Source organism: Pipistrellus hanaki, assembly GCF_964339955.1.
Source record: "Pipistrellus hanaki genome assembly, chromosome: 13".
In the NCBI taxonomy this organism is placed as follows: Eukaryota; Metazoa; Chordata; class Mammalia; order Chiroptera; family Vespertilionidae; genus Pipistrellus; species Pipistrellus hanaki.
In genome coordinates this window covers 29034975-29057882 of record NC_140515.1, presented here as the reverse complement: position 1 = coordinate 29057882, position 22908 = coordinate 29034975, and the positions used below count along the sequence as shown (strand labels likewise).

The window sequence follows — 22908 nt, the reverse complement described above, 5'->3', positions numbered from 1 at the left end:
TGTAGGGCCAGAAGAGCATGAGTTGGGATGCAAACTTGCATCTGACTTCAGAACAAGGAGTTCATCTTAGCCATCCTGTCCTCCACCCAATGCCCATCAGAGACTAAAGAATTGCTGAAATTTAATACCAAGACCAGAGCCTTAATGGTTCAAAAATCTTGAAAACTGTAAGCTATGGACTCTTACTTGACGAGGTGGTGCCTGAAGGCAGGGTAGGTCTGTAGTTACAGAACCACATCCAGTGCCCCAATACCCCTGGGCTGGTTCAGCACTGCCAACGGCGACTGTCTGACTCTGGCCACAGAAGGCAGACTCTGAAGAACTCACTCCCAGGACAAACAGCCTTGGCCATAGGAGGGCCTCTACAGAGTCCCCTCACCTCCCCACTCTGTGCACAAACACTGCTTGCATTTGCTTTCCGATGAGCCCAACGTCCACCAACACCTCTGTTCTCAACCCAGATTTAGCTTTGAACATGGGCACTGTGTCTTCTCGGCCTCCTGCCCATCTGGTGGGTTTGAGCCAATCCTTCTGAGAAGGGAGGGCAAACTCCTTGTGTCAGGTATTTTTTGAGTTCTCCTTTATCCTCAGAGCCACAACGAAGTCAATATATCAAATGGCCCCAATTTAAAGGTAGGAAAAGCAAAGCTCATAAAGGGCAAGTAAGTTGCCCCAAGGTCACGTAACCACTGAAGCAGAGCTGAGATTGAGACGGGTCCTTTCTACGAGGCTCATTTCACTGCCAAGCTCTCAATAAAATCATCCCCAGGGCAACGAATTAAGTCAGGAAGCACATACTGCTCCCACCTTGGACCCACAGGTGGTCCTCACAGACTCTGTGAGCGCCCTGAAGATGGTGCAGATTTACATGCAGGAGCAGGTCCCTGGTGAGAGGGATCTCAGGCTGCACCCCAACCTTTGAGGTAGGGGAACCACCACCCAGCGGTGCCAGCACACACCCAGCCGTGTGTGGAGGGCATTCTTCCTTTTTAACCTCCGACCGCACAAGCCCTATTTCTGATATCACAGGATTTTGCAGGCTGGTGTCCCTTCAGTGGTGGGGATGGCGTGAAGGCATTGCATGCAGGCGCTCTCAGGCCACGTCCTCCACCTGCTCTTCTGACAGTGGCCACGCCTCCGAGCCCCACACCTTCCTGCGGAGGGTCCACCATCTGAACTCAAAAGGCGTCTGCCCTGTCTCAGTTCCCACTGCCTGAATATTTACTGGAACAATTTGCAAAAAATGTTAGCCTGTATTGGTCATAAAAATGTAAACAACACACGAAATAGATGAGTTTGCAGCAGAATCATTCTAGTTGTGTCTGGACTGGAAAGAGGACACAGCATGTGTTGCTGCCTTAGGTGACCGGTGCTTGCACTGTTTGGACGCCTGGTCTATCATCCCATCATTTCCCCGGCCTTTCTATTAAGTAAAAATGTCTCCTTCGGAAGTGGAAAAGCCTGTGAAGAAAGTAGGCGAGTTGCCGGGACCGGTTTGGCTCAATGCATAGAGCGTCGGCTTGGGGACTGAAGGGTCCCGGGTTCGATTCCGGTCAAGGGCATGTACCTTGGTTGCGGGCGCATCCCCAGTAGGGGGTGTGCAAGAGGCAGCTGATCGATGACTCTCTCTCTCATCGATGTTTCTAACTCTCTATCTCTCTCCCTTCCTCTCTGTACAAAATCAATAAAATATATTAAAAAAAAAAAAAAAAGAAAGTAGGCGAGTTTTAGAGGCCGAGGAAGTAACGCTTCATTAGAAAACAGTTGGAAGTGATAGTGTATTTTAAAAAAGTGAATCATATAAAGTATAATTTTTACAATGATATAATCTTGACCAAGCAGGTGTCCACTTTTTTGTATGATTGTTTGCGGTAGGTTAACAAAATGTAACTCGTGAAAAATGTTGGCTGCACCGTTTCGCAGTGTTGACGGTGGGGTGCTATTTTCAGTGAAATTCCTGTGCACTTGGTCAGCCCGATGCCACCTGAACAGAAGACATGCTGGCACATGGAGCGGCTCTGATTACCTCAGGAGAATGGGAAAGGGATGGAGGGGAGGGTTTGGTGAAGAATTTCAGTTTTAAAGCAAGTCTCAGAGGTTTGAGAGGATTAAGAACCACGCAAGCCTGGAGCTTTGAGGGGTGTGGGCGAAGCAACTTCTGCTCTCGGTGAGGCTGCGGCATCTCTCCGGGGAACGGCAGAGCTCCTGACGGGGGCTTTATTGCAGTCCATTTCTGATCTTGAGGAACTTGAGCTTTTTGTTGAAAACAAATGCCATCTGGTACATTCATTTCAGAAGGTAAGAAGAAAGTGCTAGGACTTAATACTTCCAAAGAAAAGCTAATACTGCTTTTATTTTTATTTATTTGTTGTTAATCCTCGCCTGAGGACATTTTTTAAAATTGATTTTTGGAGAGAGTGGTGGGGAGAGAGGAGGAGGAGAGAAACACTGATGTGAAAGAGACACCTGGATAGGCTGCCTCCCACAAGCACCCCGACCTGGGGCTGGAGGGCCAGGGATAGAACCTGCAACCAAGGCACATGCTCTTGACCAGGAATCAAACCCGAGACCCTTCAGTCTGTGGGCTGATGCTCTCACCACTTTGCTAAACTGGCCAGGGATAGCTAATACTTTTACCTGGAAACTGTGAGGGTGATTTAAACTAAAACCTTTGCTGGTGTACCATTCCAGAAACCCCAGGGCCCTCAGGTAAATGCTGAGGAGTGCACGGCCTGCTACATCGTGTTCAAATCTACATATAAAGAAGGAAAATGCTCCGTACAGGCTTCTTTGACTACAGACGATGCTTTGGACATGCTCCTGGAGCGTCCACTTACAAATATCCGTGCTGTCTTTGGCTTTTCCTCATCTTTACTGTCGCCATTATACCAAGGAGTCGCCACAACCTTCAATGCACATCGGCTGATGACAAAGCATCTGAGTGCTGACAGGAGGACTGTACTCTGATGAAGGATTCCTGGAAGAGGTTTTACCATACAGGCATCTGGTGCACTGATTAGACTTGGAAAGAAGTGTCACTACAAATGATAAATGAAATAGGGAAGAAATGCCTCCCGAAATTCTTTGCCAGCATTGAAGGTTTTGAGAAAATGATGATTCAAAGCAAAGTCTTTCATTTTGCTCAGGAGCCTGGAGTAAGCAAAGCGAACGGTAAAAATGCTGAAGAACTATGAGTATCACGAATGAAGAGCAAAGAACTTACTAAGAAGCTCTTTCAAATGGATGGTCGTTATTGGTCTGAGGCAGGGGAGCTCCATTATTTGAATGCCAAACCTTTAAAACACAACCGCAGGCTGTCAGGATCTCTAAGGTCCTGCATCGAGGGATGCAAACAAGTGTTCATTCTGTGTTTTTTTGTTTTTGTCTCAGCTTCCAAAGATGGATCTGACCCATCTACTCTGGAGCATTTAATGCCGAGGAGGGGCTGTCCGCCAGCTTCTCGAATCTGGACCGTGGACGAGCCTCCGACCCTTGTTCCCTCACTCCTAAGCTGGCTCCCTCTTGCTCAGCCTCCCATCCCCATGCCCTCTGCCCACTTCCCCCCTCTCGCCTCCAAATGCCACTCCTCAGGCAACTCTGCCTTGGGATCCAACCAATTAAAAAAGGGCTCTGTTTACTGTGTTTACTAAATGTCAACTGCACTCGTTTTGTATCTTCCTTCACACATTATTTCACCACCTATTTTTATCTCAAAGAAGTTAACTGAAGCAAGGTGCACCTTTTATCCAATACCGCATAATGTTGTGTATTCTACACAAACATGCCTACCAATTAGTAAACTGACAAATAATTAGGTAGTTGATGTTTTAAATGCTTTCTGTGATACAAAAATCCTTGCTAACTATTAGATGGACTGTTATGTGCTTCAGTAATTGGTTGAAGTTCTTGGACAAGCGGAGACGTGTAACTTTTTCCATTTAGAGTGATGGAACATGGTGTCCTGCAGCCCCCAGATCTGCCTTCCGGCACTCTTTCGGGAACAGACTGGATGTGGTAACGAGATGCTTACGCATGAAGTGCTGCTGTGGGGCCTGTCGAGTGCCACCTCATGTAACTGTCACCAGGTAGAGGTTCGATTAGAGTAAAACAGAGGCTCCCCGTTGCAGACTCATCTGTCCATGCTCCTCACTGAGCAGATGAGGATGCAGAGCGGGGCCTGGAGGCGAGGAGCGGGGCAGCCACGGTCGGTGCCGCCGAGGACAGAGCGGACGTCCGGGCACAGGGCTCTCTCCTTCTCCCGGTGTAATTTCTTTTTAAAACACGAATAGTTCTCTGGTGTGGGGAGCACCATGCTCTTTAAAAACCTTCCAATTAATGGCCAATCACAATACAAGGACCCTTTACCTCGCCCTGAGTGTGGCTTATTGTAGGAGACTCAATAAATATTTTTTGGTGAAATCAGAATTCTGAGGTCAAGTGTTAGAGTTCATCTTGGTCACTCCTCTCTCGTGAAGAAACCCAGCGGCTCAGAATCACTTCCTGTAACCAATAAAAACAAAAAAGAACAATAACATTTAAAAACAGGAATGAGAGAACATGCCAGGCATGTGACATCACAGCTACTTTTCACAGAAAGCTATCTGCATTATGAGGGTATCTGTTCCCACTTCTTGTAACCGGACCTTCGGAGGAAAGTGAATGCAGCGATATAAACCTTACATGCAAGTAGCATCTACCGTAACTGTGAAAAGATTTGAAAGCTAAACTTGCCTCAGCTGTGGGATTCTACTAGCACCTTCCAGGATTAGAAGTGCAGGTACAAAAGTTCATATTTAACATCGGAACCAAGTCTACGATGGCACCAGGTCTGCACTGAGAGGATAGACGTGGATCTGGGTTGGCATTTTATGAAAGGTTAACCTAGTGGGGATGGCAGGACGAACTGAAGGGATGAGAGGCGGGGGTCCTCGAGCAGGTCTGCAGAGGGACGGGGCAGTGAGACCAACAGGAAGGGTGCAAGGTTAGAGAAAAACCATGAAGTGCTGGACGCGGAGGAGGGTCAAAGACAGGGCGAGAGATGGCGATAGTAAACACTGGATGACGGAACAATGAACTTGGCAGCCCTGGCAGAGAAAATCCTGTCAGGAAGACCGGGGGAGACTCAGCTCAACACAGAACCCCAGAAGCCAGCCGAGAAGTTCAAGGAAGGAATGTCAACAGCGACACCCCTGGCCTCTGAGACTGAGACTGAGACTGAGGAGAGGCCTGGCCTGGCCAGGGGGTTCCAGGCCATCGGGACGGCAGTTTCAGCTGGGCGGTGAGGACAGAAACCAGATCACATCGCAGGAATGGGAGCAGCAGGAATTAGGGGCGAGTGAGAGTGGGTTTAGCAGGGAAGGTCCAGAAGACTTTCTTTCCAAGGCAAGACGGACTTGTTTGTTTTCTTGGGAGCACACGTTCAAGAGGACGCGATGCAATGGACAGAATCTTTGGGACGAACTGAGTGACCTAAAGTTACACACCTGAACTTGAATTCTCTTCATGCATTCTGGGGATTCCATTTCTTTGTCAGTCATGGTAGAGGGTTTTATCAGATAGCACAGCATGAGTTCCTGTTGAGAAATAAAGACAATATCCATATCCCACAAAATCACAATACAAATCTGAGTGGGCCAGCAGGACACGCAGTCTCCATTCCCAGCAGTGTCCTCCGGGAGCATCATGGCTGGGCTCAGCCTCTAGACTAAGGACCTGCCATCAGACATTGTTCACATGTCAGGAGAATGCAAATAAAGTAGATCTATTCGTTATAAACACAAAATTTAATATATTAAAAGTGTGCTCAAAAGTGGGCATAACAACATTAAAAACAGTATGGACTCCCATATTTCTATGGGACAAAGTTCCTTTTCCTAGCCTACAGCCTAAGCAGCCTCCCTGGCATTGAAGACAGTTGTCACCTGGCCCCTCCGGACTCGCCAGCCTCAGTTCTCACATCCCCAGCAGCAGGGGCACAGGTGGGAGGGGGGCCCACGATTTGTTTCAGTTAGCAAACTACTGAATCACAGAGAACACAGAGCTCCCACCCTGCACAGTCCTGGTCCCTTCCTTCCTATCTTGATGGCAGCAGGAAACGGAACACAGCCAGGCAGTCAGCTGGCTCTTCAGTTCGAATCCCACTTCTGCATTTGAGCTGCATGATCATGGATTTCTCACTCAACGTCTCTGACACTTTGATTCCTCACTTTTAGGATGAGGATAAGAAAGGGTGCTGAGAAACATGTAAAGTGTTTAGCAATCAATATTAATTCCCTCCCTGCCTTTTCAAGAGATCTGCGAACTTTCAAAAGAAACGTGCCAATGTTTGGACTCCTCTGTGAATGTGTGGGTGACTTTTGAGCGTGTGCTGGCTCACCAGAGGCTCCCCGGAGGAGAAAGGCAATGCTCCCCAACATCAATCACTACGGGGAACTCCAAAGTTCAGTTCCTGGAGCTTACACCCAGGTGGCGGTGGGAGGGACATAACGGGAGGAGAGCTTCTAGCCCAATCTTCCAGAACGTCACTGGGAGAAACACTTTGAAGTTTCTCCAAATGACTTTTCTATTTCCACTACATTTAAGAAGAAGAAAAAAAATCCAACCATTTCAGTGACAGATAATGCCAGGGCTGATGTTACCTTGGAGACATTCACTGACACTCTGCTCAACGTAGCCAGCGACTTCCAACTGAAAGGTCTTCGAAGAGAGCCCTCAAAATGGTCATCGACTAACTCAACAATGACAGAGTAACTGGAAAACACACAAAGGGAGTTTTAAAAGTAAAACATATGAAATCAATCCATTTAAAAAGTATTGCTTTTCCTGTCAAGAACAAAGCTACAAAAAAATGTACATCATCTGATCCTAAATTTCCCTAGACCGCTGAGAAAATATTAATGAAAAAAACTCACACTTCACATAGAATTTTAGAGTGATTTCAACACATATAGGAAAGGAACAGAAATATTTCTCCCAATATGAAAGCTGAAAATTCACTCAATGGTTTGGATACTAATACTCACGGATATGTTTAATACTAAAAGACAGATTATCATAACCATTTATTATTTTATATATAGTTTAACACTGTTGGTGGAGAAGGCACAGACACATAGTATTTATCCTTATCAGGCCAACTGGAACATGACTGATTCTGTGGTACTAAAAATTAAAGTGGCCAAAAATATCACGTCCTTTTAAGTCATTGACATTTAAAAATAACTCCAGCCTGGACGCATGGCTCAGTGGTTGAGCATGAAATAGGTCATGGTTCCATTCCTGGTGAGGTCACATGCCCAGGTTGCGGGCTCGATCCCCTGTGTGAGGCATGCAGGAGGCACCCGACCAGTGATTCTCTCACATCATTGATGTTTCTCTCTCTCTTTTTCTTTTCCTCTCCCTTCCTCTCTTAAATCAGAAAGAAAACTATTTTTAAAAAAAAATCACTCCACCCAGAGCAGCCGGGTCGGGTGCGGCCAGGCCCGGAGCAGCAGCAGCCAAGTCCAGAGCAACTAGGTCGGGAGCGGCAGTGACCAGACCCGGAGCAGCTGGTTGTGGAACAAACCAGAGCAACAGAGGCCAGGCCGGAGCAACCAGGCCCGGAACAGCTTGCTCCTCGTCTGCCCCTGCCCCACGGCTGCCTCTCAGACATGGCTGGAAACTTTTGTGGGAACTTGAGGGTCTGCTGAATCAAGTGATGAAGGCTTAGATCTGGATGTGTTGAGTTAGTATAGGGTTGGGGTGTTGATCTGTGAGTGCCTTGGGTGGGGCCTAGATGAGGCTGGTTGACCTATTTGGAAATGTCTTTTGTGTGGGGTGTATCTTTGGGCATGTGGAGGTATTATTGATATGAGAAAATGCTAAGTAACTAATTTACTATCTGAAAAGGGATTTACTATCGGGGAAAGGGAGGAAGAGACTGAACCTAAACTGTGCACCTATGGATGAGGACAATGGGGGATGGGGAGGGGGCGAAGGGTGGGTTGGGAACCTGGTGGAGGGGGGAAGAAATGAGGAACCTTTGTAATAATATGAACAATAAAGATTGATTTAAAAAAAAAAAAATCACTCCAAACCTTGCATGGTAAAATGGAGGTCCTTTTCGATACAGCACTGCAAAGAAAAAGAAAGAAAATGTATAAGCATATGAAATAAAAATCTTATTTTATTACTTAAGTTTTTTTCCTGCTCCACAGAGATACAAACACCCAATTATCTGTATGTGGGTAATCTGCAATATGCCCTGCAGTCTATTTTTAAAACCCAAACTGTTATTCCCCCTGGAACGAAATGCAATTAGTAAAGCAAATCTGTTGCCCAGGCCCTAACACCCTCCTCCCATCCCCACCCCACAAATGAATTCTGGAGTCAAGTAAAAGTGATTCTTATCTTGCTGCTTGTTTTATACTCTCTGGAGTGCTTGAAAGTGTATTAAAAATGTGAAATTTGTATAAAGTAGATAAACATTTTTATTTCTTAAAAATTTTATTGATTTCAGCCGAAACCGGTTTGGCTCAATGGATAGAGCGTCGGCTTGGGGACTGAAGGGTCCCGGGTTCGATTCCGGTCAAGGGCATGTACCTTGGTTGCGGGCATATCCCCAGTAGGGGGTGTGCAAGAGGCAGCTGATTGATGACTCTCATTGATGTTTCTAATTCTGTATTTCTCTCCCTTCCTCTCTGTACAAAATCAATAAAATATATTTAAAAAATTTTTTTATTGATTTCAGAGAAAGGAAGGGAGAGAAACATCAATGATGAGAATCATTGATCAGCTGCCTCCTACATGCCGCTAGTGGGGACTGAGCCCAAACCTTGGGCATGTGCCCTGACCGGGAATTGAACCCTGGCCTCCTGGTTCATGGGTCGATGCTCAACTACTGAGCTACACAGACCAGGTGTGAATGCACATTTTGTTATTCATATCAAATCAATGTAATTCAAAGTGACTGAGCTAATCTGGCCAGGTGCTGACTTAGGTGTTGGTGCTAGATATGAACAAGGCTTGTGCCTATTTTTAAGAAATTCAAAGTCAAGTGGGGAAAAGAAATCACAAAACCATACACAACACTCAGAGATCAGTCTGCCCTACTACAGTAGTGCCTCCTCCCATGCATGAAGGACATGTTCCAAGATGCCAGTGGATGTCTGAAACTGGATAGCACCCAGCCCCTATATATGTGTTTTTTCTTATACATACATACCTGCATTAAAGTTTAATGTACAAATTAGGCACAAAGATTAACGACAATAATTAATAATAAAATAGACCCTTTATAATGGCTTTGGGCCATAATTAAGGTAAAATAAGTGTTACTTGAACACGGGCACTGTGATACCCCAACGGCTGACCTGACAGCTACTAAGGGACTAATGGGTGGGTACCATCTACAGCGTGGAGACATGGAGAGGCTGGACAAAGGGATGATTCATGTCTTGGGCGGGATGGAGGGGGACATCATGCTACTCAGAAGGATGCACAATTTAAAACTTATAAATTGTTTATTTCTAGAACTTTCCATTTAATATTTTCAGACTGACACTGACCACATGTAACTGTAATTGAGAAAAGCGAAAGGTGGGACAATAGGGGACTACTGGTAACTCAAGTCTGTGGAGGCCAGGAGCTGCTGCTGAAAGCATGGGGCCGGGGGCTCTGCCACGAGGTCCTGGGGGCCCTTTGGAGGCAGGCGAACACCACCCCTCACAGGAGCAGAAAGACTGAATCGGACGAGAGAAGAAAAGCACCGGGGGGGGGGGGGGGGGGGGGCAATGGTAAGATTTGTACACAGAAAATAATTTAATAAAAAAAAAAAAGGGGGGGGGGGAAGAAAAGAAAAGCACCAAGGCAAGCCTTGGTCAAAGGAGCCAGCACCACAGGAGCTTCCGGGTGGGAATGCAGAGAGCCCCCCCCCCCCCTCGCCCTCACCCCACCATCATCCCCGCCCCCGGCTTCCCATCTCCCTTTCAGCACTGGGTGACCAAGGTCAACTAGCTCCGCAGCTGCACTTGATTTGAGATCCCTATCGCTGGTTCCAAATGCTGCTCCTGGAATGAAGCTTGATTGACAAGATTTATTCAAGGAAGAGTTTCCCTGATACGATGTGAATTTCATAATGGCCCTTTGTCATGAGTCATTAGCTCTGTAAGCAGAAACAACTGTTAAAAGAATGTCCTGCATTGAATCGGGGATGGCAGTTCTGAGGTGCATGTGCTTAGGTCCCCAGCCTTCGAAACTAAATAATACTGTTAAAAACCAGGCAGGAGCAGCTGTGCCTGGAGAAGGGGCACAGTTTAGGAAGCGCCAGCACCGCTGGGGAACCCTGGCGGAGGCAGGCACGGGGAGGACGCCCTTCGTGTGGCCGCGGGGCCGGAGGCCTGGTCTCACATTAATTACACAGGCAGCTCCAAGTGCATGATGGGCCCCAGCTGTGGCGAGGCCTCCGGGGAGTTGGGAAATAGCAGTTGATTGATTTCTTTTCGAAAATCTGCCTGCTTGTCCGTTCTTTCATTCATCCTTATAAGGCAGTTTATTTTTAAATTAGGAAAGGTCTTGCCCGGCCGGTGTGGCCCAGTGGTTGTGTGGACCAATGAACCAGGAGGTCAAGGTTTGATTCCAGGACAGGGCACACACCCAGATTTCAAGCTCTATCCCCAGTAGGGGGCATGCAGGAGACAGCCAGTAATGATTCTCTCTTATCACTGGTGTTTATATCTCTCTCTCTCTCTTCCTCTCTCTGAAAAAGAAAAAAAAGGTTTTTTTTTTACAAAGCAGGTATTGTTACCCATGTTATATGAAGAGCAAACGAAAGCTTGGAGCGATGAAGAAACTTGCGTAGAGCCAGCTGCAACCCTAAAGAGAACTCTTTCCATCACCCCATGCCACCTCTTAATGCATCACTGTAGCCTTATCCGCTGGAAAATTCTACTCAAATTTCACTCAAAAATTAAGAAAGTTGGAGAAAACCTGCCAAGCATTTGCACTGAGAGGCTATTCTTTTGTTTTTTTCTTTAATCCTAGGATGTGTTTTTTATTGACTGAAGAGAGAGAAGAAGGAAGAGGAGAAAGAAAAACATCGATATGAGAGAGAACTTGGAACCTCCTGTACCCATCTGACCAGGGATCAACTCTGTGACCTTTCAGTGTACGGGACGATGCTCCAATCAACTGAGCCACACGGGCCAGGCCTGAGCGGCTACTCTTACAGGAGCATGAAAAGGAGAACGGGGCAGGAAGCCAATGAAGAAAAATGAAACAGGCACATCACTTATTTAAGCAGCGTGACCTGTAGCCAACACAATTATCTGGAAACATAGCAAGCTAATCCTGAACGTTTGTGTGGTGACTCTGAGTTAGGATGAAATCCAGGCATGGAAGAAACAAAATAAACCATTTATCTTAGCGATATGGGATTTTGAGTAAAATTTCAGGAGGTACCTTCCAGCCCCTGAAGACCATTCTCTGAGTCTAGGTTAAGCACACTCAACTTTAGAGCACTTAAATATTTCAGAGATTGAACTGGCTTTCTTCGGGTACTTAAAAGGCTCCAAAGCATATGGAACAAGGATGTGACAGAGCTCAAAAGACCTCAAGGGCCAGGACTTCTTAGAAGACTTCTCAAACATCTGGCCTGTCTTCCCAATATCTCCAGGGGGCTTACTTAATGTGTCTAAAACATTAAGCCAAATACCTATGCATTATCCCTGATTCCTCTCTTACCCACAAATCTCACATCCATTCCATCTGCAGGGCTGGCTGGGCTCAGCGTCCTTAACTAAGTCATTCTGTTCCCATTTTTGCTCTCCTGCAGTCTTTTGGTAAGAGACAAGATAGAGGATCCTGTTATATGAAGTCATTAAATTTAAGTCACTCGCTTGCTCTAAATCTCCCAAGACGTCCAATCAGCAGAGTAACATCCAAAGTCTCTGCCAGGCCCTACGTGAGCCGGCCCCAGCCTAACGCTCACTCTCCCCTGGGCCTCTAAGTTCTAGACGCAGTCTTCCTGAGGCCTGCCAAGCTGTTCCTGCCTCCGGGCCTTTTCACTTACCATTCACTTTACCTAGCATGTTCTTCCCCAGATTCCCAAGGGAACGGCTCTCACTGTGGTCACACGTTTTCAGTGTTTTCCTGAGCACCTTTACCAGCGTCCTTTACTCTGCTCTATTGAATTACAACCTGCAAATGGATTATGTCTTTTTGCTTGTTTGTCTCCCCCGCCAAAAAGTAAGTTGTTCCATCAGGCAGCTCTGTGCCTGTCTTGTTCGCTTCTGTATTCCTGGCCACAGGAGACCTTCAGCAATTAATTCTCTGTCGAATGAAGTGCTTACATGGCTCAGACTCCTCACTTCAAGTAAAGATCAGAGGAGGAAGAACTATGTAGAAGTTTCTCAGAGTTTGCGCTCCAACATTGAAAGTCCAGCTCTATAAGTTACTGGCCCTGAAAACTGTTAGGGGCAAATGACCCATGCTCCCAATACTGCAGTCTCCTTCTCAGAACAATGAGGTTAACAAGTATCCATTGCCCAGGATTGCTGTAAGCATTAAATGAGCTAGTGAAAGTAAAACACTTAGTACAATGCTTGGCATGTATGAAATGATTAATAAATGAGAACTGTCGTTATTAATATAACTAGAGGCCTGGTGCATGAAATTCATGCAGGGGGGGGGGGCGGGGATAGCATGTCCCCTCAGCCCAGGCTGCACCCTCTCCAATCTGGGACCTCTTGGGGATGTCTGACTGCCAGTTTAGGGGATGTCTGTTTGCCGGCATCGGGCCTAAACCGGCAGTCAGACATCCCCCTCACAATCCTGGACGACTAGCTCCTAATCATTCACTTGCCTGCCTGGTCACCCCCAACTGCCCCCCCCTCCCCCTTGCCGGCCTGGTCACCCCATGCAGCCTGCTGTTCAGTTGTTCGGTCATCCCTCATTAATGCCCCTGTCAGCCTGGTTGTAGGCAGCCATCTTGTGAGTGTGTGAGGGTCAATTTGCATATTACCTCTTTATTATATAGGTGGATGATTATTCTCATTTGCCAGCTGAGGCAACTGTGGCCCAGAGGACAAGGGACTGCCCTATATAACATGACCACATGGCTAATGAGAGGTGAGGGTCGGGATATGGGGGTGCTGTAGATTATAGTGCGGACAAGAGAAGGAACCTGACTTGGGTCTGCAAGCTTCTACTCCTGGGCTTTTCTCCTAGATTGCCCCTTTCACTCACTCTGGACATACCCTAAACCCAATCCAAACATCCTATATTCATATTTAAGCCAGAAGGAAGAACCTCGTAGGAAAGATTAGCAACAGCACATATAGCCAAATCTGATTTTCATCCTAGGATCTGATGCAAACCCTGGTACTCACACTTAACAAGTCACAAATTACTTACGTAAATCTGTTCCGTACTTAAGTCCCACTTTGGGAACCCAGCCCTTGCTTCGGAAGTAATGGTACGCCATATAGGTAGTCCTGAATGTGGGCTGAACTACCGTGAAAACTTTCCAGAGTTTCAGAATTGTTAAAGGCTCCTAAAGTTATTGAACAAAAATAGGCATTATTATGTATGTACTCACTCATCACTCATCCAGTGAATCAACGTCTGTAAGTGTGAAGCTGGAGCAGGGAATAAAGCAAACATGTTACCACCCTGACCAATGTTGCCAAATGGTTAGAGCATCAGCCCGAACACCAAAGGGTCAAGGTTCAATTCCCAGTCAAGGGCATTCCCCAGTCCCAGTTGGGGTGCATATGAGAGGCAACCAATCGATGCGCCTCTCTCACATCGATGTCTCTCTCTCTCCCCCTCCTTCTACCACTCTCACGAAAAAAATAATCCTTTTGAGGATTAACAACAACAAACACGGTACCCAGAACAGAGGGACTTAACTAGAAGAGCTAGACATGTGCTGTCCAATGAGGTGCCGAAATGAGAGGTGCTGCAAATGTAAAATACACACAAAATTTAAAAAGCTTAGTATAAAAACAACCATCTCCATAATTTTGGACATGTTGGGTTACACAAACTATATATTATAAGTTAATTTCACCTTAAAAAAAGACTGTTTAATGTGGCTACGTAAAATGTTAGATTATCCACGGGGCTCCTGTCTGAGGCTCCCATGGCATTTCCGGTGGACAGCGCTGCTCTAAGGACTCGGGAGAGGCTGCCCTGAGACAGTGACGTCTGAGAGAAAGGGGTGGTGGAGGGTCCGGAGGGGGTGGTGGCGGCGGCTGGGAAAGTACATTCCAGGCGGAGGAACGAGTACACTTGAGCTGGGGGCTCAAATGTAACAAGTCCACAAGGCAGCATGTTCCAAAAGAGCAGCTACTACTAGTACCGTGTTTCCCCAAAAATAAGACATCCTCCGAAAATAAGACCTAGCGCATGGAAAGATAAGACATCCCCTGAAAAATCAGACCTAGCGCAACTTTGGGAGAAAAAATTAATATAAGACACTGTCTTATTTTCGGGGAAACAGGGTATATGTCAGGCCATGCTCAGAAAAAGCCACACATAATTTTGTAAAAGCTTTAAAAGAATGCTCCATTTAGTTTTTGAAACTAGAGAATTTGTTATCTGATAGCACAAATTAATAATCCACTGCTTATAAGAGGACTTTGTTTCTACTGTAGGACTTGAAGAGAATGAGAATGTTCGGTTCAGAGAACAAACATTCTGATGTATCATTACCAAAAAAATTAAAATTAAAATAAAAAAAAAATACAACAATGAAAACCAGAGAAGTTGGGGAAGTTTTCTGCTTCATTTCAGTGCTCAGTAAAATGGTCAATTTTTCAGTTGGTTTAAGGTTCAGTCACTCGAAAAGATTTGCTCAGTTGGCTCAGAGGAAGATTTTAATGCCATAAGTATGAGTTAGAGTTGTGGTTTTCCTTCTATTTTTTTGGAGTCATTCCTAAGGTGGAAGCTCCATATGTGTGTGGCCTTCAAGTCCCACTGCGAGCAAACACTCAACCCCTCCTCTGAGAAGCAAGTCTTGTAGAGAAGGCTGAGCTTCCAGTTGGATGGCCCACCATGTTTCAGATGCTGAATGTTCTGACAAATTTCAGCTGACGCCCAGGAGAGGAGGCAGGGTGGGCTAGGAATGGCCACCATCTGGGAAAATGAGTCACCCATTAGCCAGACACCCATTTTCAAACCCATGGAATACTTGTGAAAAAGATTTATATAATTAAAATCTGATGAGTGATAAAATTATGTACTTCCAAGAACAGAACGAAATATGCTTTCTCTAGTCTATTTACTGCTCTGCTTACATTTTTCTTTTTAATTTAAATTTCATTTGAATCAGTTTTTGAATATGTATCAGAATCACATGGTTCAGAATTCAAAAAGGACAAAAAGGGACCAGTGGAGCCCTGGCCAGGGTGGCTCAGTTGGCTGGGTGTTGTCCCGTGCACTGAAAGGTTGATGGTTCGCTTCCCGTTCAGAGCTCATGCCTGGGTTGCAGGCTCACTCCCCGGTAGGAAGCATGAAGGTGGCGGCTGACTGATGTTTCCTCTGACATCAATGTTTCTCTCTATCTTCTCCCTCCTCTCTCTATAAAAATCAATAAAAACCTATTCTTAAGAAAAAAAATGTACAGGAGAAAGTCTGCTCCCATATGTGTTCTCAGCCCTCCACTTCCTTTCCTAGAAGGCAAGCAAAGGTATCACCTTCTTTTTGATGACCTTTCTCCTAAGGGAAGCAGCTGCTGTGCAAAATCATGTGCTTTGGAGCTACCCTGCCCTGGGGGGAGGTAACTTCTCTGAGCTTCAGTCACTTCATCTACAAAATTCTCACCAGGCCCAGACTGGTTTGGCTCAATGGATAGAGCGTCGGCTTGGAAACTGAAGGGTCCTGGGTTCAATTCCGGTCAAGGGCATGTACCCTGGTTGCGGGCATATCCCCAATAGGGGATGTGCAAGAGGCAGCTGAAAGATGACTCTCTCTCATCAATGTTTCTAACTCTCTATCTCTCTCCCTTCCTCTCTGTACAAAATCAATAAAATATATTAAAAAAAATATTTAAAATTCTCACCAGATGGAAGGATTAGAAATATTGTATGTAAAACACCTAACACACAGTCTGAAGTAGTGTTAAACACTGGTACAGTGGTGCCTCACACAACGAACTTAATTCGTTCCAGGAGCAAGCTTGTTATGTGGAAAGTTCGTTATGTGAAACGCGTTTTCCCATAACAATACATGTTAAAAAAATTATTCGTTCTGTAGCATAAAATATGCTAAGATGACATAAAAAAATATGCTAAGATGACATATTTTTATTTAGATACATCTAAAAACATAATTTTTTTTTAAAAAAAACACACATTTTTTTAATTTTAAGACAGACTAAGTAGAGTCTACCGAATCTTGCACATCTTCATCCATTTTCTGCTTTTTGGCCGATGGTTTCATGAAAAACCTGTCCAAAGTTCGCTGTGCGAGGCGTTCGTTATGCGAGGCACCACTGTAGCTTTAACTTTTGTTGTTAATTTTGTAGTACTGTCCTGACATAGATTTCCTTTTCTCCTAATCTCTGGGAATAAAATTCAACCTAAAAGGGTCAAAGCTGGCTTTTGCCTGAACAGTTCCAAATCAGGACCCAAAGCTGAACTTCAAAAAGAAGTCACTTCCTATTTTATTTACGGAAGCAACTGAAATTACTACAGCCTACTTTTAATATCAGCAAAGCTTAACGTAGATTACATATACATAAAACAACTTACCTTTTCATAGTAAATACTTAGACATCCCAGAGCATAGACCAGGAAGAAGGCCTAAAACAGAGCAAGCAGAAAATGCTCATTAAAAACCATTCACAAACTGCTGAAAAATTATGTTACACATTGACTTGTTTTCACCTCAAATACAAATTAATGTTCTTGAATATTCATCAAAACGGTCACGTATTTTTAACAGAAATGGATCATATAATCTTCAAAGATTAAAAAAAATCTAAGAAAATATGAATGACCCAAACTGGTTTAAAATAAGTGAAAAACACCCATTCTTGCCACCTTTATTCAAAAAGTACCAGAAGTCCTAGCCAGAGCAAACAGGCAAAAAAAAAGAAAAAGAAAAAGAAATAAAAGGCACCTAAATTGGGAAAGAAGGTGCCTATAATACAGATGACATGTTATAATATATAGAAAAACTCTAAAGAACCCACCAAAAAACTATTAAAACTAATAAATAAATTCAGCAAAATTGTAAGATATAAAATACCTAGAAAGAAATCTGTTGAGTTTCTATCCTATACAATAAAAGCCTAGGTACGGTCCTGCCCTTGTGCTACAACCTCGGGCAACATTGTTACAATGTAGCCACCACAAGATGCCTGTCATCATGTTGTCACAAGATGGCCACCACAAGATAGCCAGCAGGGGAGGGCAGTTGTGGGTGATCAGGCCGGCAGGGGAAGGCAGTTGTGGGTGACCAGGCCGGCAGGGAAGGCAGTTGGGGGCCATTGGGCCAGCAAGGTAGGGCAGTTGGGAGCGACCAGGCCTGCAGGGGAGGGAAGTTGGGGGCCATCAGGCTGGCAGGAGAGGGCACTTGGGGGCAACAGGGCTTGTAGGGGAGGGCAGTTGGAGATGATTGGGCTGGCAGGGGAGGGAAGTTGGGGGCGATCAGGTTGGCAGGGGAGCAGTTAGGGGGTGATCAGGTTGGCAGGCAGAAGCAGTTAGGGCAGCTCCGGAGCCGCATGAGGCTCTTTTTGTTAAGTGAACAAGTCCTTTTTTTCTTCAGATTGACAGCTAACTGCACGATCCGGTATATAGCATTAAGGTAAGAAACAATATATGCAGTGCTATATTTGTTTTAAATGTCGCAATGGTTTTGCGGCTCCCAGGTTTTTTTTTTTCCTTCGGAAATGGGTCCAAGTGGCTCTTTATGTCTTAAAGGTTGCCGACCCCTGCGTTAGGGGCAATTAGGCAGGCAGGTGGGTGGTTAGGAGCCAGCAGTCCCAGATTGTGAGAGGGATCGGGCCTAAACCGGCAGTTGGACATCCCCCGAGGAGTCCCAGATTGGAGAGGGTGCAGGCTGGGCTGAGGGACACCCCCCCCACTCCCGTGCTCGAATTAATGCACCAGGTCTCTAGTACATTAATAAAGAACCACCAGAAAGAGAAATGAAAAAAAAAAAAAAATCTCATTTATAATGGCATCAAAAAGAATGAAATATCTAGGAATAAATTGAACCAAGGAGGTGACCTGGTAATTGCTGATAGCTATAAATTCACATAACAGCGTTTCTTGGAATTCTCAGTAATTTTTAAAAGAATAAAATGGCTTGAGAACTACTACATCTTCAGAGATTCTCTGGAAATGAAGGTGGTTCCATGGTCCAGATACCACCTCCTGCCTGGACTTGTGCCAAGGCCTCCTTATTTTTACTTAGCCCCTTCCAGTCCCCTCTCCACAGGAGCCAGGGCCATCTTCTCAAACACGAAGATGGCCAGCCGGCATGGCTCAGTGGCTGAGCACTGACCTATGAATTAGGAGATTATGGCTGGATTCTCAGTCGAGGCACACGCCTGGGTTTCGGGCCCAAGCTCCCAATGGGGCATGCAGGAAGCAGCCAATCAATGATTTTTTTTTTCCTGATCACTGATGTTTCTACCTCTCTCTCCCTTTCCCTTCCTTAAAAAACAGACAAACAAACAAAAACAAAACAAAACAAAAAAACGTGAAGATGTGGCCCCTGTGACTAAAACCCTCCAAAGGGCTTTATTGCATTCTTTTATTTGTTTGATTTGTTAATCCTCACCCTATGATATTTTTTCCATTAATTTTTTAGAGAGTGGAAGGGGGAGGGGGAGGAAAAGGAGAGAGGGGGAGAGACATTGATGTGAGAAAGATACATCAATCTTGCACGTGCCTCAACTGGGGCTCAGAACCTGCAACCGAGTACGTGCATGCTCTTGACTTTGACCGGAACTGAACCTGCGGGACGCTCTAACCACTGAGCAACATCAGCCAGGGCCTTTACTGCATTCCTGCTTCCCACCTTCTGCAGCAGCTCAATGTCTGATCACCAGCCTCTCTAGCCTTCGTGGCTTCACTTGTCCCTTAAGCACATTAAGCTCATTTTTGCCTCTGTAATTGCTATTCCCACATCTGGCATAATCTGCCCCAGACTCAGAGGTCACTTCTCAGAGGTCTTCCCAAGCCACATGGTTTAAGTGACCCCCATATTGACTGTCTTCTTCAAAAGAGCATTTATTTTTGTCTGAAAATATCCTTCTTATGTGTGTCTCTACAAACAGAATGCAAATTCTGTGAGAGCAGAACTGTCTATGGGTGCTCAATGCGTGTGCTGGGAGAATACAGAAGCAGGTCCTGGATCCTGTGCTTGGTTTAGGCCTAGAGCCCCCCGGAGCAGGCCAGGCCCTCAGCTCCCTTCTCCAGCGTGCTCAGTGTGGACACCAGGTTTGGCTCTCCTTTCAGCTACTGGGGACAGCCTTGCCAGGTGTCCTCAATCTTACTGTGACTTTTTTCCTTCCCATGGCCCAATACTTATTGATAAAGAATACTTTTGCCGAGATCGGTTTGGCTCAATGGATAGAGCGTCGGCTTGGGGACTGAAGGGTCCCGGGTTCGATTCCAGTCAAGGGCATGTACCTTGGTTGCAGGCATATCCCCAGCAGGGGGTGTGCAAGAGGCAGCTGATCGATGACTCTCTCTCATCGATGTTTCTAACTCTCTATCTCTCTCCCTTCCTCTCTGTACAAAATCAATAAAATATATTTAAAAAAAAGAAAAGAAAAAAAAAAAAGAATACTTTTGTTTTCCTCTCAGATGGACACCAACAATGGCCTAAAGGTGCAAAGGGAAAGACAAAGCTGGTTCCTCGAACAGCCACGTCCTTTTTTCCCTTTCATTTTCTCACTTCTTGGTTCAGAATGGTGTAAAGAACGAGCTTTGAGAAATGACAGATCTGGGATGGGATCTCATTATTGGCCATGGCCTTGGAGAACTCATTTAAACTATACTACCTCCCCTATAAAATAGGAATAATAATGCCTTCTTGAAGTTTTAATGGGGTTAAATCTCATAAAATATTTAAAAAGCTATGCAAACACCTAACTGCTCAATTCGTTTCAGCCTCCCTTCCTTTCTAACAATCATTCAGATTCGGTAGCTGGAAAAGTTCCATCCAATTTTCACCCAGCAAGAAATTCTTTCCTGGTGTCTGTTAGAATTTAAGCTCTTCAGAGACTTTCCATTATTAGCAAACATACATTTCCCTAAGAACTGATGAAACCAAGGCCTCATTTTAGTCGGCCTAAAATGAGGCATTGGTTTCATTTTAGGCCGACTAAAATGACTTTCATGAATCAATGCAAACTGATTTCAGGCACTTATTTCAGATGGAGAGAGTCTCACTTCAGTTGAGTTGGTTTTATTTAGAAGTAAGTCATCAGTACACTGAGGAGGTCTGGGAAGACTGGCAATGATGCCCCTTGAGATCTCATTGGTAAGTATTTTCTTTGACAATACTAATAAGATAGAAGGATGAGTTTAACAATTATTTTAATGTCGCAGATAACAGCAAAATAGCTCTCCAAAACAGATCTCTTTAAGTCAGCGGTGACATTACCATTCTCAATCCCTAAAAAGAACTGCTCTGAGTCACCACAGCAGGGCTGCTGTGTTCCTGACAGACATTTACGGAAATACATTAAACAGAGCAAGTGGTGTGCCAAACACGGGCGATTCTTTCAACGGCCATCTGCCACACAGAACTGAGAAGCGGAACCAGGTTTAGCTGTGTGCTCCTTGAAAACAATTGCACTATGTCTCTGGAATGTTCTCAGGAGCCAACCAGCTTCAAAAAGGCGGAGCAGTCTCATCAGCTATCTCCTCTCACTCCTGCCTTTCTTCAGGGCGTGTTTGGGAGGAGGCTTTTTGTCATTAAAAGCATCAACTGGTCACCCACCTGGAACAGTAAGGCTGAACCCCAGTTTCTACACCTGATACTCTCTCCGGGCCTATGGATGCCGCCTACCGGAGCGGAGAGGGTCCTCATGGCCTCCGCCCTCCAGCCCACACTCCTCCCAATGCCAGCTCTGGTCCCTGCTGCTCCCCTACATCACTGCCTGCAATTCCCTGGTGCCACCGTGGCCAGCTAAGACCCCCTACTCGCAGATACGCCTCCCACCATCTAGCCCTCCTGTGCGGTGCTCTCACTTCCGGGACTGAGCTGCATGAAGGAAGAGCCCATGCTGTCCCATATCCACCTGGCAATCCCTATTTATCCTTTAACATCTGCAGATACCACCGGCTCTGGAAAATCTTTCCAGCTAGCACGCGTCCCTTCAGACTCCACCAGTTTCTGTGCAAATCCCACACCTCGTACACATCCGTTTAACAAATCATTATTAAGCACCTAATGGACGACAGGCATTGGATTCAAGGACACAAGAGGAGCAACACGGGGACAATACATACATATCACACTGTACTCATCACATAGAATTATAGTTACTTCAGAGCTACCTCTACGACCAGCGCCATATTCTATGTACTTCTGAATTATTAGTACTAAACCCAGTGCCTGGCACAAAGTAAATACCCAGTGAATATTCTTGCAAAATATTGATGGCACATACCTGAAACTGAAGAGAAAGAAAATACATACAGAACAAATACATACGTTGGATTCATACTGTTAAACAAATAAATTTTTTATTAATGTGATACTGTAAACCAACTATATTTAAAAAAAAAAAAAAAAAAATGCTGACTGTGCCCTGGCTCGTGAGTCTGCTGGGTGAAGTGTCATCCTGTGCACCAAAGGGTCTTGGGTTCGATCCCCAGTCAGGGCACGTACGGGAGATAACTGATAGATGTTTTTCTCTTTCTCCCTTTCTCTCTCTCTAAAACCAATAAAAACAGCCGAAACCGGTTTGGCTCAATGGATAGAGCGTTGGTCTGCGGACTGAAAGGTCCCAAGTTCGATTCCAGTCAAGGGCATGTACATTGGTTGCGGGCACATCCCTGGTAGGGGGTGTGCAGGAGGCAGCTGATTGATGATTCTCTCTCATCGATGTTTCTAGCTATCTATCCCTCTCCCTTCCTCTCTGTGAAAAATCAATAAAATATATTAAAAAAATAAATAAAAAAAAACATTCTCAGGTGAGGATTAAAAAACAAACAAACAAAAAAACCCTGTGAAAGAATTAGCTACTAAATAGCTTTTACAACTAACTTAATAATGATGATAATGATAAGAATAACAGGCACGAACACTTACTGAGCATGTACTATATCCAGGCACTGTGCTGAACCCATTACAGGCATAATTTAGTTTTCAGACCTTATATAAAGAAGATGTTATATTAATATAACCCTCATTTTAGAGAAGAAAGCTGAGACTCGGAGGTCAAGCACCTACCCACAGTACTGTCCAATGCTGCAGCCACTAGCCACATGTGGCTATGATTATTTTAGTTTTTTATTTTTATTAGATATTTATTTTAATCCTCACCTGAGGATATTTTTTCCATTGCTTTTATTGTATTTTATATATACTAGAGGCCTGGTGCACAAATTTATGCATGGGTGTGTGTGTGGGGGTCCCTCACCCTGGCCAGCGATCAAGGCCTATCGGGGGGGACTGGCCAGTCAGGGGGGAGGGACTGTGGGAGGTTGGCCTGCTGCCCCTCTCCCCATTGGGATCTGGGGGAAGGAGCCATGTGAGGTTGGCTGTGGGAATGCATTGACCACCAGGGGGCAGCTCCTGCATTGAGCATCTGTCCCCTGGTGGTCATTGTGTGTCATAGCGACTGGCAGACAGGTCGTTTGGTCATAATGGTCTCTTAGGCTTTTATGTATATAGATATATTTCAGTTTATACTTATTTTTGAAAGTATTACAGAAGTCCTCCTTTCCCCCCCCCCCATTG

The 22908-nt window shown here is 45.2% G+C and overlaps 1 protein-coding gene across 5 annotated transcripts in view; it reads right to left on the bottom strand.

Moving 5' to 3' along the window:
• Nucleotides 1–2326: 2326 nt before the first annotated feature.
• Nucleotides 2327–22908, bottom strand: part of TSEN2 (tRNA splicing endonuclease subunit 2) — a 42584-nt gene continuing 22002 nt past the window's right edge. For all 5 annotated transcript variants that reach the window (XM_084902608.1, XM_084902611.1, XM_084902607.1 and 2 more), the window contains 6 exons: nt 16731–16781; nt 13390–13528; nt 8076–8112; nt 6639–6750; nt 5484–5573; nt 2327–4500 (listed from right to left, as the gene is read on the bottom strand). In XM_084902608.1, the coding sequence (XP_084758734.1) occupies nt 4441–4500; nt 5484–5573; nt 6639–6750; nt 8076–8112; nt 13390–13528; nt 16731–16781 (489 nt within the window). In that variant the 3' untranslated portion in view covers nt 2327–4440. The remainder of the gene's footprint in view (nt 4501–5483; nt 5574–6638; nt 6751–8075; nt 8113–13389; nt 13529–16730; nt 16782–22908) is intronic.